The following is a 17,489-nucleotide window of genomic DNA, read 5'->3' as shown; positions in this document are numbered from 1 at the left end:
ACGTTCTAAAATACTCAAATAAAAAAAGTAATAAAATTACGCCTTTAAAACAAGTGTGTACAGTTAAACCGTAAATGTATAGAGTGTATGAACATAAAATACTGTTTAGTAAGGCACACGCTCCTGCAGTGTGTGAGCGGGTACGTGTGAAAGCGCTCCAAAGGCGCCGCACACGTTTTGAGAAGAAACGGTGATACATCGAAGCGTGGCGAACCTCGCAGTTTTTGCGGTCTCAGCCAAGATTCCAACGTGGCAAACACAAACAGTACTTCGGTTTAGTGCAAAGAGTTATGTTTACCAGTCAGTGAGGACGGAGTTTGTAAGACTAATCGTATACAACAGCAAGATTTTTGGTGTATTTAACCAGATTTATCAGTTAATCATTACGCGAAGCGTCGTCAGCCCTGAGCGCGCCGTGTCTGTGATTAGGATTAGTTGTTCAATAACATATTATCACTGCTGTCCATAGGCGAATACAGACCAAGAACATGAAACTGTTTCTCTGTATATCAGTACTGGGTACTATGTTAGCGCTATGTAAAGAAACTTTCGCTGTTTCTTCAGACGATGCATTTAACATACTACGTGAAAGAAGGAAACCAAGAACTAAGGTATGGTTTATTATATAGCTGCAGTTTAGACTTAACAGTGTGCCAGTTAATATATTGTAATACAGTGACCAACATAAATAGTTTGGGTAAACACATTTTATATTTATCGAATTATTATTACAGCCTGCATGTCCAGACGGATGCAAACTTAAAAGAAAAATCAACAAGTTTGAAACCGCTTTGCAAAGTAAGACCAGTAAATTAAACAAACTTTGATTGCATAGCGTCGTGTGTTGATGTAGCATTTTTAAGTGCTGCTGTGATTATTTTGAAGCCAAAAAATAATGCTCCAGGTGAGGCTCGAACTCACAACCTCCGCATTTCTCCGATACTGTTGTATAAGTACGGCGCGCTAACCGATTGCGCCACTGGAGCTCGTTTGTCAGATTGTAGAAATATAACCATATTCGGAATTTTATTATCGTATTCATATTGTAAAGTTTCAATTGGTGTTTTGGCCTATTTTCCACGAACCAGACGAAAAAAATTAAGAACAAACCGGGCTATATTTGCGTCGCTGCAAAACGTACTTTGTATAAAATCTTGCTCCAGGTGAGGCTCGAACTCACAACCTCCGCATTTCTCCGATACTGTTATATAAGTACGGCGCGCTAACCGATTGCGCCACTGGAGCTCTGAGTGCTTGTGTTTTAATCCATATTGTGAAAACACACGTTGATTACAAAAGCATACACAAAAATTATGTTTCATCGTGGCCTACCTAATACATAATGAAACTGAAAACAAATTGAGTGGGCTATATATGTTTTAATAAGGTCATAACATATTTCATATAGCAGCACCGTTCAAAATTGTCTTTTGGTTGTTTATTATTTAAAAAGCATAAAACGTGCTCCAGGTGAGGCTCGAACTCACAACCTCCGCATTTCTCCGATACTGTTATATAAGTACGGCGCGCTAACCGATTGCGCCACTGGAGCGCCTGCAGTTTACTGATCATTCCATATACCGAACAAAACAATACAAAATATTTTATACAACATAATATATTTAAATTGTTCAGACCGACTTGCTAGCATTGAAGATGCATGTCTTCCCAACAGCAATATCTCATCTCGTATTGGAAACCAAAGTATTGACATTGGGCCTTATATGGCTGAAATGCAACGAAATATTTCGGCCGGTGTGCAATCGGATGTTGATCAGATTGTGTTGGAACTCAAAGAAACGATCACAGATAACCTGGCCACTGTCCAGACTTCAGTAAATGAGGTATTTTAGTATATAACCAAAAATATATTTATATACGTGTATATGACGTGCCTTAAAATAGTGCTCCAGGTGAGGCTCGAACTCACAACCTCCGCATGTCTCCGGTACTGTTATATAAGTACGGCGCGCTAACCGATTGCGCCACTGGAGCTGACGTTGTCGGTTACTGTTTAATGAAAAACGTGATCGCACTGTTTACTATACAGTAGGGTGGGGGAAGATGGGACACCTTTAGCACATAATATCCAAATATCCTGATCGTGTTTTAAACAATTAACAACGGTCTATGGGAGTCGTGGGGATACAGTTATATATTTCTTTGAATGTTCTTTGTTTACTAACACATAGGACGAGAAAATAGAATGTAAAGGTGTCCCATCTTTCCCCATCCTACTATATATCAAGAATTCATTACATACCAAAAGCACATTAAATATTTATAATCTTGATTTATAAATTAGAATAACGTATTTGCGGCGGGATCTTCTCTTACTAGTACCTATATACCGACCAAGTGTGGTTAACCAATAGATTCCATATATTACTAGTCGTATTTTTTTAAGTAACAATTATTTTACACGATATATTTTTTTTCACTTTCCTGAATTCCTTATAATTTTTTGTTAGATGAACACCGTGTTAAGAACCATTCCATCCACACTAGTTCGTTTCACCACAGATTTAATACAACCACCTACGGAAGATACTGTTGCATCCGGACCGTCTTCTCTGGATCTCACAATAATGAACGCAACTTTGAGAAGATTAACTCACCAGAATAAAATACTGCTGAGAAAAGCAAAGGTAACTTATTTCCATATCTTTTTGAACATATAGCGAAAATCGCGTTAATATCAAAGAGAAGAAAATTAGCAACAAAACGACAGTCGTTATACACACGCTACAAGTAGAAACTACTTGAATAGAAATATCAGATAAAATCTAGATTAGAGTATAAGATATAGATCAAAATGAGTTGTATAAAACACATTCCTATATATTTGTATGTATCTTTTACTTATACAGTTATCAATGTAGAATCAAATTACGTATACTTGCTGCCTTTTGGTTATAACTGGATCGTTTTACAGGCTGCCACTGATCTAAGTACCGTAATCCGCGAACAGAACCTTATTCTGAGTGGACAGAATCGTGAATTGAGATTACAAACGCAAAGTCTGAACCAAAGGGTAAGTAAAAGTGTGCTCCAGGTGAGGCTCGAACTCACAACCTCCGCATTTCTCCGATACTGTTATATAAGTACGGCGCTAACCGATTGCGCCACTGGAGCTCTGATTTGTTCGTGGATTTTAGTTAAAATAACTGTAAAATGTATGGTCTCAAAAAAAGAGGTTCGAATAACGCTTTATTATATATATTCGTATGGCAGGTTGGTGGTTTGAAAATGTACGAATGAATCAACAGTAAGTTTCAGGCACGTAAATTAACTACAATTGCGACAAAAATGTGTTAAAATAATGCTCCAGGTGAGGCTCGAACTCACAACCTCCGCATGTCTCCGATACTGTTATATAAGTACGGCGCGCTAACCGATTGCGCCACTGGAGCTGGTGTTTAGCAGTCAAATATCATTATATTACCCCAATCAGGTTTCACTGCAATATAACGGAGTGTTTTTTCACAGACAAGAACGCTCCAAACAAGACTCGATGATCTTGAAGCTGTGATTGCACTGCATAACCGTTCGTTAGAGGGCGACCGAGAGTCCGTGACATCAGATTCTGATATAACCGCACTATCAGAACGTGTAAATGACGTCACGAATGACGTCACGAGCATCGGAACTAGATTAAACCGTGTAGAAAACTGGGTAGCAGATGGGGAGAGCGACGGAGGGAGACCATTACCGCCAATACCTGTAGCTTCACACCCGCAACCTGATGTGCCACCTAACGGTAAGAAAGATTACTTGAATGTTTTCATGAATGTAACTTCGCTAAAAAACGACAGTCGTTGTAACATTTGAAAAACGACAGTCGTTGTAACGTTTTTCTGTTTCATGCACTTCGTTTTAGCTCACGAGTTAAGTATATGTTACTCTGTGGGTGATTATTATTGGGAGGACTTTTTATTTTTATGTATATCTGATAATTTGGACAATCCTTTAGTGACCACTGGGTTGGAGCAATTACCGTTAAGTGTCTTGCCCAAGAACATAATATACGCCTACAACGGTAGCAGCAAGGGCTTTGAACCCATTACCTCTGGGTTAGAGGCAGGCGCGCTAACCAACTATGTTACGGTGCGAGACACTTCTATGTTTACGTGACAGTTTTAGCGGCGGCAAATGCGTGAACAGTTTCCCTGCAGAAGAAACGTTTTATTTTGTTTCGGATCAGTGTTACAACGAAAAGTAAACAAATAAGATTTAAGTAGAATGTAAGTAGTGGAACTTGTACGTGTAGTTCAGTGCGAGAATGCAATTCAAAGCATTAACCTGTAGTTTTAGTGTAACAAGGGACTTATGACGCACATTACGTATGAACGCAATAAAATGGAGTACGACTTAGGACAGAAAACCATACTACAGATAACGCATGTCGTTCACAATGCAGCTATACGACAGTTATATTAGAAAAAGAACGCATGAAAATTTGGTTGTTTGAAGCAAAACGTCGTGAAAACAAATACTTATAAAATGGCTCTTTTTTATTGGTTGTACTCGACTTCTGACTTGGCTGTAAGGGCAGTGGTACAAAACATGTACGTAGTAAACGGCAAAACGTATTATGCAGGAGGAACAAATGAACAAATTGAAATAACTGGTTCGTGGATTGCACTTATGCGAAACATGAGAAAGTAGAAAAGGAATAAAAACAGAGGAATAGTGATGGATTTTATCTATAAGTGCACATGTAACGATTTGTGTATTAAGCTCTAACAGTAAAACTATTGGGATGTATACTGCTACGTGTTCGGGGGTGTCTTTTCAGCGCTGTCTGCACGGTTGTCAGCCGGGCCGGATACATTACTTCTTAGTGAAGCAGCTCCCACACTGCGGCGGACGCTACCAAGCAAGGAAGAAATGATGCGACCGCCTTTGCTCCTCTTTGCGCGACCAGTGGTCTGCCGGATGATCCGGATCACAGTCCTCCGGAAGTAGGGCATCCGAGAGCCGTAGATGAGCGAGTTCCACAGGCAGTTTGAGAAGAGTATTGTCATTGAAACAACGATGGTGGTCACCTCTGCGTTTAAGATCTCTTTTGGGGCGTCGTCGTCTTTCGTTAAGGTGGTTACAGTAATCAACAGCGGTAATACGGCGACTGTGCATGCAAGAACAACTGCGCAAAGTGTTTTTGCGATGTTTGTTTCAAACGATTTTGACATAAGAAGTTCTCGGGCTCGGTACACTGACGATTTTCTGCGCACACGGGAGGAACCGGCGCGTGGTCGACTGGCTTCGCATCGCCGCTCTCTGGTCGGAGTCTTTGGGCTGTTTATCTGACACGTTGGGATCGAAGAAAAACTTCCGATCGACCGAGGAAGTGCTGGAGTTGCCGGAAGAATCCTCCGTCCTCTGTCCGGACTCTGCGGAAGAGACTGCGGCTCATCCGGACACCCGTTCCAGCTCTTCCGATAAAGGATCCTCATCGCTACGAATCCCGCTTGTGTCTTAACAGGATCGGCATCCGGAGTCCTAACAGGGTCCTCCAGCGATCCGACCCTTCGATGAAATGTTCTTGTCGGTCTTGCCGCTCCGTCGGAGTTTTGTCTCCTCAAAGAAACACCTAGATCGATACTCGATCTTCTTCTTCTCTGCAGTCCTCCGCGATACGGAGGAGTGGAAACAACATCCGGAACTTTTGGCTCCTTTGCTTCTTCAAAAACATCGGAGAACGGCTGATCATCTGTTACAACCAAACCCCCTTCCGTTTCATTACTCAACACCCTCTCCGCTGCACTGCATGTAGCATGACTCGCGCTCACACTTATTCTGCTTGTCTGTTGTCTCACTGAAATATCTTGTTCTCTATCAGACGATCGACGGTTCAAACTTTTGGTGGAATAGTTTCGTGTGGCCTTCGAGTGCTTCAGTCTCCGCTTGCGGCGCCACAGAGTCACGCAAATGAGAAAACTGAACAGCCACGTGACCACGAGGGGCAGAGCCAGGGCGAGCCCGTACCTGATTGAAATAAATGTTAGAAAAATGTTTTCGTAAGACTTTAATCATGAAAAATCCAAGATTACGAAATACCATAAGTCGACTGACTCCAAGATCAAAACGCCCCGATTAAAAGAACATGAAACGTTGATAGTTGATACGCAACAAACATTTGCCGAAAAAACTAAATACGATTCAATAATGAAAACCGATATTTTTACAAATTTCGTTAAAACGAAATTTTACATTCAAAGGATCTAAACCTATTTCAGTTCGAAAACAGTCAAGTCTAGCTCAATAATATAACTTACCAAGTCAAACTTGCTACGTAACTTCCGTCCGACGACAACGCGACAAATATGTGACCCACTGACCGGAAGTGAAAATCACGTGATACACCAAGGGGTGCAAGCCCAAACAGAAGACCCGCTATCCATATAATGATAACAGCAAACGTGGAACGACTGACGTTGAAAACGGACCATGCCAGCTCGGGAGAAGCGTTCTTGTTCGTTCGGCGAAATGATGAACTAAAAAAACACTCGTTAACACTGCGTGAAAAAGATGAAAATTCTCGAAAGTAAGTATAAAGCGGCAACACTGGAAATTATGATTTTGTCAGGTTTTAAAGAAATTTAATGATACAGTTCGGTACCAAAGTACTGCTACAATTTAGGACAAAGTAGGCCCACTGCTACAATTCGGGACAAATGTACTTTTACAAAAGTTAAGGGAAACCAAAATGTGTTGATGATTCGTAAAGGTATTTGGAGTGAATAGAAATGAGCGGTATGTACCTTGATAGAGTGATTGGGCGGCTGCTGATCGGTTTTGTAGATGTGTAGAACCTATCCGCACTCGCTGCAGCAAGAGTGTATACGGAAACGAATATGACTACGTGGGCGAGTACTCCCAAACAGTTTCTTATCCTGTTCAATCCTTCTGGTTCGCCCACGATCCACGGTTTCGACTCAGGCGTTTCTGTGTCTGTTAACCACTGCAATTCACGTTCTGTGGCGGACCCGTTTTGGTCTAAAGTTTCCACAATGGTGATCGTTGTGTGGTAGGAAGCATTCATGCGGTTGGATAGGCTGTCTAGTAGAATCACAGGGCGCTTGGCTGTCGCCTCTTTATAAAAGTTTGCCACCACCAACGGTAAAACAATTGCCCCTACTATAACGTCGGCCATCGCCATAGATATAACGTAAGTTGAATAGTTTTGCATGGTCGGGTTTCTGCTGCGCAGTCTTCTAGTTCTTGGTGTAAGGTTCGCGGCCAGCACGACCAAATTAAACACAGTGGTAAAAACGGCTAAAACCGACATCATGCCAATAAAACCTTCCATTCTCTGTCGACAGTGAACTGGCATTGATTCCCACAGAGTCACGTAGCTCTTATTGCCAGGAACAGGGTCAGGGTAGGGGAATGGGTCGCAAAAAGCGACTTGGTATTCCACTTGCGTCGAATACTGCATCGCCGCGATTAAATCTGTCATGGTGGTTCTTGTTTAAAATTTGCCTCAACCTATATTTGCATTTTAATATATCGATTTGTTCTGCAAAATTGATGAAAATTGTTAAATAATTAGAAAACATTCTGATTGCTGTGTAAATATATTTTCTACCCTGTCGTCAGTCTCAGTCGTATTTTCTACCCTGATTTCTGCTTCGAACCAAATATTTCAGCATATCCCTTCAAGTCTATATTTTGTCACTATAAATCTGTGCAGCCAACTCAAAACAATTAACTATTAAATTGCATTGATCTAACATCAATCTTTAGAAGGTTATATGATTTAAACCACAAGAAGCCGAGCAACTATACAATGTTCCAGCTGGTGCAATAACGCTAACGCAAAGACCGCAAAACAGCAACTGCATTGGTATAGCCTTGACTTCCTTAATTGAACGCTTAAACGAGCGTCAAGTTACATTCCCAGAATACAAGCCATGGTTATTACTGGTCTACAACAGTGGTTTTTAAACCATTTTGCACGCTTTTCCCCTTAAAAAACATGCTTATCAGATTTACCCCTAATATGTAATACGGCGCTTATTTCTTAAAAAGCAAAAACAACTAGTTACATCAGTTATATTTTATGCGACGGATGCGCTTCCCTTTTGGCAACGAGTTGCTCAATGTCTGGTAAAGTAGTAGATAATACACAACGAATATCAGATTTAACATTAAGTTGGTTTCACAATTTTTCTGTCCTGTCAACTGCTGTGGATTTTGTTTGGTGCTCATTTACCCTTTAAATGCGAGGAATTTACCCCCAGGGGTAAACTTACCCCAGGGGTAAACTTACCCCAGTTAAAGACATGCCGGTCTAAAATGTTGAATATGATAGCCTTGTTTAGCAGATTAGCAAAAGAAACTCAAGTACACAACACGTTCACGTAACTAATACTTTTTTGCTTGCGAGTCTGTACCGATTTTTGGTAAACAACTTTTTTTTATAATTTTTTTTAACAGTTTACTATTTTACTCACAGAATATTTAACATTCTTTTAAATTCTAAACTGATACGTTTAACAAGGTAATAGTTACATTCTATCCGTCACGACTTACAACAGTAAAGCTGGATTAACCGTTCATGAACAGATTTCGGTGCGTAGGAGAGTTATACAACAACTATACCTGCTGTCGATACAACGGTTTAAACAGCTTCACACGCGAATTTACTTGTTGTTAAAACTATAGTTGATATATAGTAGGATGGGGAAAAATGGGACCCCTTTCTATTCAATTTTCTGATTTGACAGTAAACAAAACGTTCAAAGATATAAAAAAAACGTATTCTCACGACTCCCGCGAACTGTTGTTAATTATTTAAAAGGTCAGGATGTTTGGATATTATGTACTAAAGGTGTCCCGTCTTCCCCCACAGTGCTATGTGTATGTTCTGTACAAGAAAAACGAAAACGAATCGTAACGTCACAACAGTTTCAGCAAAAAATAAGGTTCGCCTCAACAGCAACCAATTTCGCGTTAGTGCTTGCCTATATTTTACCAGCAACTTTTAAGCCTGCTTTTACCCGTTTAAACTATACCTCTCGCCGGTCATTAAATCCTATTTCGTGTTGACGTATGCAAGCCACAGGATACCCGCTGTATAACACCCGCACAGGTTCATTAAGCCGCCAATCACGATTGCCATCCTCGTGTACACAGCCTTAGGCTGTTGTGTTCAAATTTTACCGGCCAAATTACGCATATCAAATTTTTGTACGCGTTACCTCTATGGGTATTAGAAATGGCGTAAAACGATCATCGCTTTGGCTTCGCACCCTTCGTACCCTTATCTAATGAAAACTATGTATATAGTACTGTAGGAGAAGACGGGACACCTTTTGCACATAATATCCAAATATTTTGGTTGTGTTTTAAAAACAATGTCTATATGGGAGTCGCCAGGATACCTTTTTATAATTCTTTAAATGTTTTTTGTTTACCACCAAATGTAACGAGAAAACCTAATGAATATGTGTCCCATCTTTCCCCACCCTAATACAACGAATGCCTTAGTATTTTTTACGATTTTTGACATTTTTCGGCTTGTATACTTAAAGGATTAAGTTTTAACAATTTAAGTGGCGATTCGTGTCCTACTCTCAACTTCACAATGTACAAGCAAATGTCGACGAATGTACCAGTGACGTACAAGCCCGAAAATCTGGTCGCCGATCTTAGCACGATTTCCCCGACCACGACCTCGCGACCCTTGCGGTCTTAAACGTGACGGATTATACGTCATAAAAGCAAGTTAATGGTGCAGGTGGCCGAAATTGGTCATCATATCAAAACTATGAAATATTACGGGAAAATGGCGCAACCGATTCAAAAACTTCCAACTCACGAACATTTTCTGCGTCCTGCCTAAAACCCAAGATACGGAACTTGGGATTTAGTAACCGACCTTGCGAATTGCCTTTCGAAAGTTATACATTTTTTCGCTAGCTCCTTGCTAAAAAGTTTACCAAATACTCTTTAAGAAAAGTCGAAAAAAAATGAATCACAGTAGAAAATGCTCCTATATTGCTAAACCGTAAATTAGAATTCAGGTAATTAAAAGGCAAGCAAACAATTTACATACAAAAGACAAAACTTTAGACTCGAAATAATCTGTAGAGACATATATCGACTGTGTCACTTTGTCTACATTAGCAAACCAAATGTAAAACGAAAGAAAATCTATACAAATTCACTTAATGTAAAATAGGAAATTTTTGTGACTTGTTTTGCAACGAAAACGGTTGTTGAATTAAAACTTAAACGTTTTTAATTTATGTTTACATAGTAGGGTTGGGAAAAATGGGGCACCTTTTTAATCTATTTTCCGGTCCCGTTTGGTAGTAAACGAAAAACATACAAAGAATTATAAAACCGTATTTTTAGGACGCCCGTAGACCATTGTTAATTGATTAAAACACGGTCAGTATGTTTGGAAATTATGTGCCAAAGGTGTCTCATTTTACCCCACATTACTGTCTACTTAAACAAACAACAAAACGCCATCTGCATATATCTATTGTACGACGACTACGAACAACACAATTTTTTCTAAAGATATTTTTTTACATTTGCAACTGCGAATTCACTCTCAGTAATACCACGAATCGGTCGGACTCAAAACCACTAAATCAAACAAAAGCCGCCCCGTTTCCACGCCGCACAGCAGTGCCAACAGGGCCACTGGAACAGCACAGATCGGCTCAATCGTCCACGCTATCATAGATCGTAATTAAAGCTTCATAATTTTCAGCACTTTGCCCGGGGCTAGAAGACTTCGCGGAAGGAATGTGCAGAGCTAGAACTAGGAGAAAACACCAATTCCATGTCATATATCACGTACAGCACACACGCAACAAGTACACAGAAAACAGAATAATTAACACGAATCACCCTAATTACTCACTAAAACAAACGATTTTAAACAACCCTTTTTAAAACGTACAGTCCAATTCATGCCTTCATGTAAAATAACTAGCCAAGAGTGCCGAATATTTAATAAACAAGACCAGTACTGTTACGTCAGTAAACAAAACTTTAAACCACAGCCGGTTAAACGAAATGACTCCTTTCCGGATTTTCGTCCTTGTGCGTCACAGTTAACAAATCGTAAACAAATCGTTTCCACCACAAGCACCGTGAACTCACGATTAGAAGTTTGCTCCACGCGTAACGTATTACAGCTAATCCAAACACCATTTTTAAATTAAACAGTGTCTGCCTATTTAAACTACACAACAAATATTTCGTTAAAAATGAGTTACCAAAATTCATAAACCAGGTAATCCTAAAAATATTATAGTAGGATAAGGGAAGACGGGACATCTTTAGCACATAATATCCAAATATCCTGATCGTGTTCTAAACAACTAACAACGGTCTATGGGATTCATAAGGATACGGTTTTATAATTCTTTGAATGTTCTTTATTTACTACCAAATGGGACGAGAAAAGAGAATAAAAGGTGTCCCATCTTTCCCTACCCTACTACATAAAAAGGGCGTATTTATACCTTTTGCCTTCCTAAAACGGATGAGTTAAAACTATAATGTCCATCATCGATTACAGTAATGCATTAGTATATATATACTGCTCAGTGCATTCCATTTCTAAAAATGCGTCTAAATTTAACCCGACCACGCTTCTACAGTTTACATGTATTGATAAAACCGCGGCTAACATGGCATACTCATATAATGCGGCACCCCGGAGAACTGAAAACGTAAAATCGATGTAATATTAACAGAACATATCAATTAACGCTCTCTTCAGACTGCATGAGCTGCTACCTTTTAACCGCAGGTGCCTTGAGTGTCTTCCCATGTATGCTAAACATTAGAAGCGGCATTTGCAAACGTACCAGACACAATCTACCTTATAAAAGAAAAAATGCCATGGAAGCACGTGCAAAAGAAAATCCACCACAAAATTACACGCGGGACCCGCAATATTAGTTATACTACAGAAACCAATACTAAATTATCTGCCGTTGCTATTTTTAAGACCACATCGCCACGAACAAGTGTTTATAAACACCGGCAGCTGTTTTGGCCAATGGAGCAGCGTGAAATGAATAAACAGTCACCGGTAGCTCATCGGTCGCTTCTGTTACGCGAAATTGACAGTCGAATAAACAGCGTTCGCTGCAACCTGCTGCAATACGTTTACTTCCTGTAGTTCAAACCGAACAAAACAGAAAGCCTCTACCCTATATCGACGTTGGCTAAACATATGCAATGGCAAATCGGCAACTATATATATATGGTAGAGTGGGGGAAGATGGGACACCTGTTTTTTTTCTATTTTCTCGTTTAATTTGGTAGTAAACAAAGAACATTCAAAGAAATATAAAACCGTATCCTCACAACTCTCATAGACCGGTGTTAATTGTGTAAAACATCAGAATATTTGGATATTATGTGCTGTGTCCCATCTTCCCCCACCTCACTATAAATATATGAAGACACGCTTTCCGTTATGTTTGCACACTTCTGGCCTTATTGCATACGCGTCATGCCAAAACGGTAAACAAAAACATGACATTACCTAGACACACTGCTGTACAACAAAACGCATTCAGTTGTACTATAGGTAAAATTTTCAGTTCTTATGCAGGATTACGATTGTACAGTATAGGGTGGGGGAAGATGGGACATCTTTTTATACTACTTTCTCGTTCCATTTGGTAGTAAACAAGAACATTCGAAGAATTTTAAAACCATATCCTCACGACTTCCATAAACCGTTGTTTATTGTTTAAAACTTGATCAGGATATTAGAATATAAGGTGCTAAAGGTGTCCCATCTTCCCCCACAGTACTATATAATAACAAACACACAACTTTTTAATCGTTTTCCCTCATTCTAACCCAGGCGCTGTCAAATATAATGAATACTCTGTCTAAACCTGGTCAACCCAAAAAAGACAAAGAAAAACGAACAACCTGCTAACGATGCACGGGTGAAACACTTAATCACATTCTAAAAAATACACTTGAGCCTATTATATATATATTATAGCATGGGGTAAAATGAGTTAGCATATATATCATCTCTATATCTCATATTTCCTGATCGTGTTAAAGAATTAACAACGCTTATTCAGGTTTCGCGGGGTTGCGGTTCTTATAATTCTGTAAAAATTCTTTGTTTATTATTAAATGGGACGGAAAAAGAGAATAAAAACATGTCCTATTTTACTCCAACCTACTATATTATGCGTTTGTACCACCTTTTAAGCTGTCGAGTTTGTTTACATGCATTAAGAGGTGTTTGTACACTTACTGATGCTTTGGTTACACACGGGATACCCAGATAAGCCTATCTGTCGTACGTAGGCCGCAATAGTTTGACAACTCTATTTAAAACCAAGGCCCTTTCTGGATTATCCATCTCAATGATATTAATTATGCAGAAACTCTTTGCGCCAAATTGGGTTGCTCTCTCATAAACGCAGAATGCATATGCTGGATTTAGATTCGCTGTAAAAGAGTCACGAATCACGTTTTTTGGCCGTTATAGGTTTGCAGAAAAAAAAACTGCGAAACTTTCTATACTTTTTAAGAATTCTATAAATTCCATTTACTGTTGGTAATTTGCGGAAAAAATGCCTAAAGATTTAAAACGGTTGGTTCTGTGCGTAACAGGAAACCCACACCTGCTGATGCGTAACAAACTGCTGCCATGGAGAAAAACCTATTAGGTAAACCATGTGCTACAAAGAAAAGCTTGAAATTGCTGCGGAAAATCTCTCGTTTCTCCTCAAAATCCGGAGATCAGATAATCTCTTCTAAACGAAGTGTACGATTGGCTTGACAGCAGTGTAACGAATGAGAAACTGCTGGTAAAATGAGAAACTCTCAAGCAAATTAAAGCATATGTACTTGACAGAAGAATGCGGCTCTTTATCTCTTAATCACTGTAAAGCCTATGTCATCAATGGCGACTTGTTTTAATCAGCGAATTTTGGAAAAATATTTCTACGAAACGAGTATGTGCGTACAAATGTGCGTAAATTGAGAGAAATTGCTCCTAATTAACAAGCAGGGCCTGATTCGTCACTGAGCTGTACACACGCCACACTGAACCCAATCCTTACTTTAAATATAGTATATATAGGTTGGGAAAAGATAGGACACCTTTTCATTTTATTTTATCATTCTATTTGATAGTAATCAGAGAACATTCCAATAATTAAAAAACGTATTCTAGAGCGTTGTTAATTGTTAAAACACGATCAGGATATTTTGATATTAGGTTCCAAAGGTGTCCCATCTTCCCCCACCGCACTATATAGTAAATAAACGTAAAACGGCAGGAAAACAGCAATACACTTGAATGCCACTTTAGCTTTTTTCTTTCATTCTAAATTTTCGTTTAATTACAAAACCAGTCATCAAAGTTCTTTTAAATGTACAATTTAAATGCAATACCCTCACGAGCTGCTGCCAAATAAAACCTGACGCACCGGTCTGTCAGTTTACGTGCACCATTATTCGACTATATTAACGGCGAATCCATGGTGACTTAACAGAAATAATTAAACGCTTTCCACCGGGCCCCTGCTGACGAATCGGCACGGTACAGTATCGACCGTTCGATCGTACCAATTAAACGGCACGACTCTGAAATTAATAACCGTTCGGCGACGGGGCGGAGGAGTTCGCCGTGACATCCTACCTTAGCGATGGAATTTGAATTGCGTAATAACATAGGTGGCTTCTTGCGGGTGGGAACGACTAATTAATTTTACATCCAAATTTAATAAATTAAGAAACCCATCTTTACTGTTTACACAAATGCTGTGTGCATGAGTCGTACACAGCGCAAAAGGTTATATTTTCGGGCAACGTTGTTTTGACCAAAATACGCCAAACCGCTAAGCCAAACCGTGCATGCTGTGACTCCCTGCAGAAGCATAGCAAACCGATTTCAACCTAAGTTCCGCTGCCCAAACCTTCACACAGTGCTACAATAACTTATTCCGCCTTGTCAAGCTGTACTCCGTTAAACTCTTACCGAAACCTTCAGTTTTATCTTAACCTGCACTTGAACCCGTTGACAGCTTTCAGTCTACTTGTCCTTTTACACATTATGTTCGACCGTCTGGGTTTCGCTTAATGAAAATTGCCTCCTGCCGCCAGGGACCGCGCGGGCACACCTTCCATTGAAAATTAATAGGCTACTGCCACCTCTTAAGTTCAACTTAATTTCGTGGATCCTTATCGCGTCACCTTGGCACCATTTTGCGCTTTTTGGCGGGATAGCGAGCACCAATTCCCAGCTATCAGTCCGTAACCTAACGCTTCGTATACATACGAGGAAACGCATATCTAAAATAAAGGATATTTGAACTACTGCTACAGTACAGAACTGTGAGGTAAGACAGGACACCTTTAGCACTTAATATCATAAAACCCTAATCGCGTTTTAAACAATTATACCAACGGCCTATGGGAGTCGTGAGGATACGGTTTTATAATTCTTTCAATGTTCTTTGTTTACTACCAAATGGAACGAGAAAATAGAATAAAAATGTGTCCAATCTCTCCCCCCACCCTACTATATACTACTATCATTCTAACAAAAATATTTATAACTTATTACTAAATTTTTGGCGGTTATTACCCTGCTCGCAACATGTTTCCAAAACGCCCATTTTTAACCCTGCAATATTAAAAAATACCGCATACTCGTGCACATTCGTGTACAAATACCTTTCAGAACATGCATTTTTTATGTAATTTGTCAACCCAAAACAGCGATCAGGATGTATAACCAAATTAGGAGACATTAACGCTCTTTAATACAAACGTCCATGTTCTGCATTGATTTCACAACAAACGTTAATTTCAGTAATTTAACATCCATGTAAAAAACGGTCACGCCGTGCAGCTTGACCCCAACTGACTCTACTACAAGAGCATTGGTGCCCCGGCGTTGAACTGGCTCAAGTGTTTACATGTAAATTGGGCGGTGGTTCACTTAAGATTATAAACGGTTACTTGCCGGTGTAGTAATAAGCCTCGTTTCGCCTTAACCAAAAAAGCATATCCGTACAAGGCGCCTTACCACAACTCAACGGTGCAATTTAAGGTACTGAACTTGCAGTTTCGGCGACATCAGCAGAGCTTTACCGTTGGACAAATTTATTACAGTAACGTTGGGACGTTAAACTAATATCATACCATTTTATACACACATCAAGCATGTACGACTCTGTACGTTAAAAACTCGTTATCAGGTTGGATTTTAATCTAACTCAACCTAAAGCGCGTGAGTCTTATCTAATGTACAAATTAAACAGTAGCTGCTGCCCCGAAATGCGCCTACACAACTGCATTCAACTGCGAGCTGGCCTAAGGTTGCACAGATACTTCACAAATGCCTTTCGTAACGCACGCTATGGTCCTGTGTTATGGTGTAACACCAGCTTCGGTTTAAACACTGGCTGTTATCAGTAGCTATACGGCAGGAAGCCAGTTATGACGTAACTTCCTTTCGCGGATAGCTCCCGCTCATCGAGTATTCCGACTGTTGACGCCGCGAAGTGATTGTTACGTCATAGTGCAGGTTTGAGACTAGGATTAGCCGTAAAAGGGAACACGAACGGGAAACGAACGTCACATTTGTACCCCACATCCTACAGCGACTGTAAATATAGATTCCAGCGTGCGATAAATAAGCGACACAGCGGAATAAATTACATAAATAACCCAGAATTCCTGTACCGCAGTTAAACAATACACGATTTTAACAAGATCCTTAAGGGTGATTGTAATATTGCTATTAAGATATGTGTAGTGGTGTGGGGGAAGATAAGACACCTTTTCATAGTAATTTCTTGTCTAATTTGTTAGTAAACAAAGAACATTCAAAGAACTATGAAACCACATCTTCACGACTCTTATATAGACCGATGTTAATTGTTAAAACACGATCAGGATATTTTGATTTAATGTACTAAAGGTGTCCCATCTCCCCCCACCCTACTATATATATATACAGAAACTCCAAACTAAAAATTGCGAATATAAACTAAATAATTGTTTTTTTTGAATTTCTATTTTTCAAGTTCCTTGTTATGAAAATCCCTGGTTACTTGGTTCTGATCTGCACTCAACCACTATTAAAGCAGTGCTCAAAACGAGTCCTTCACGCTAAATCCCAACCGCTGTTTTAACTTGTTAAAGCGAATGGATTTTTGAAGCGTTTGCAGCCGCCTTGTTGATAATTTAACCGCAATGACGTAATACCAAATCGGTTTTACGTCTGCAAAAAGTGACGAATTGTCGACGTGGGAAAATTGATTCATATACCCATGGCGACACATAGCAAAAATCCCGTGTATTTGATATGCTATATGCTGAGATTTAGGTTACCAATATTTTCCATTTATTTTAAGGAATATTTTTATACTCAGATTGAAATAATGACTTTTAGCGACTTTTGTAGCAGTTTTTTTGGTTTTAATTTGCATTAAAACTGAAACCCGTGCACGGAAAATTTA

At 39.5% G+C, this 17,489-nt stretch overlaps 2 protein-coding genes and 5 non-coding genes across 7 annotated transcripts in view; 1 reads left to right on the top strand and 6 right to left on the bottom strand.

The window, feature by feature from the left end:
* Positions 1-444: 444 nt before the first annotated feature.
* LOC149729822 (uncharacterized) overlaps positions 445-17,489 on the top strand; it is a 30,102-nt gene continuing 13,057 nt past the window's right edge. Inside the window, exons 1-6 of the mRNA XM_089885867.1 lie at positions 445-611; positions 735-798; positions 1,636-1,844; positions 2,472-2,648; positions 2,936-3,034; positions 3,490-3,760. Coding sequence (XP_089741993.1) covers positions 489-611; positions 735-798; positions 1,636-1,844; positions 2,472-2,648; positions 2,936-3,034; positions 3,490-3,760 — 943 coding nt within the window. The 5' untranslated portion in view covers positions 445-488. The remainder of the gene's footprint in view (positions 612-734; positions 799-1,635; positions 1,845-2,471; positions 2,649-2,935; positions 3,035-3,489; positions 3,761-17,489) is intronic.
* Positions 897-986, bottom strand: Trnai-uau (transfer RNA isoleucine (anticodon UAU)). The gene is given in 2 exon segments: positions 897-932; positions 949-986. It is a non-coding gene; the product is annotated as a tRNA-Ile (tRNA).
* Positions 1,156-1,245, bottom strand: Trnai-uau (transfer RNA isoleucine (anticodon UAU)). Its single transcript is given in 2 exon segments — positions 1,156-1,191; positions 1,208-1,245. It is a non-coding gene; the product is annotated as a tRNA-Ile (tRNA).
* Positions 1,463-1,552, bottom strand: Trnai-uau (transfer RNA isoleucine (anticodon UAU)). Its single transcript is given in 2 exon segments — positions 1,463-1,498; positions 1,515-1,552. It is a non-coding gene; the product is annotated as a tRNA-Ile (tRNA).
* Positions 1,906-1,995, bottom strand: Trnai-uau (transfer RNA isoleucine (anticodon UAU)). Its single transcript is given in 2 exon segments — positions 1,906-1,941; positions 1,958-1,995. It is a non-coding gene; the product is annotated as a tRNA-Ile (tRNA).
* Trnai-uau (transfer RNA isoleucine (anticodon UAU)) lies at positions 3,324-3,413 on the bottom strand. The gene is given in 2 exon segments: positions 3,324-3,359; positions 3,376-3,413. It is a non-coding gene; the product is annotated as a tRNA-Ile (tRNA).
* Positions 4,165-8,241, bottom strand: LOC149729823 (uncharacterized). The gene is made up of 3 exons (XM_089885866.1): positions 6,765-8,241; positions 6,279-6,497; positions 4,165-5,988 (listed from the first exon to the last, which is right to left on the bottom strand). The coding sequence occupies exons 1-3, from the start codon at positions 7,460-7,462 to the stop codon at positions 4,773-4,775; spliced, it is 2,133 nt and encodes a 710-aa protein (XP_089741992.1). The 5' UTR covers positions 7,463-8,241; the 3' UTR covers positions 4,165-4,772.

The sequence above is a fragment of the Ciona robusta genome, chromosome 10, assembly GCF_009617815.1.
Source record: "Ciona robusta chromosome 10, ASM961781v2".
Lineage (NCBI taxonomy): Eukaryota > Metazoa > Chordata > Ascidiacea > Phlebobranchia > Cionidae > Ciona > Ciona robusta.
This window is presented reverse-complemented; position numbering and strand designations above follow the sequence as displayed.

Excerpts from the sequence above, each read along its gene's own strand:
- LOC149729823 (XM_089885866.1), bottom strand. The coding sequence starts at position 7,462 with ATGACAGATTTAATCGCGGCGATGCAGTATTCGACGCAAGTGGAATAC. Across the intron at positions 6,498-6,764 it reads CGCCCAATCACTCTATCAAG|TTCATCATTTCGCCGAACGA; the intron begins GTACATACCGCT and ends GTGTTTTTTTAG. Across the intron at positions 5,989-6,278 it reads TACGTAGCAAGTTTGACTTG|GTACGGGCTCGCCCTGGCTC; the intron begins GTAAGTTATATT and ends TATTTCAATCAG.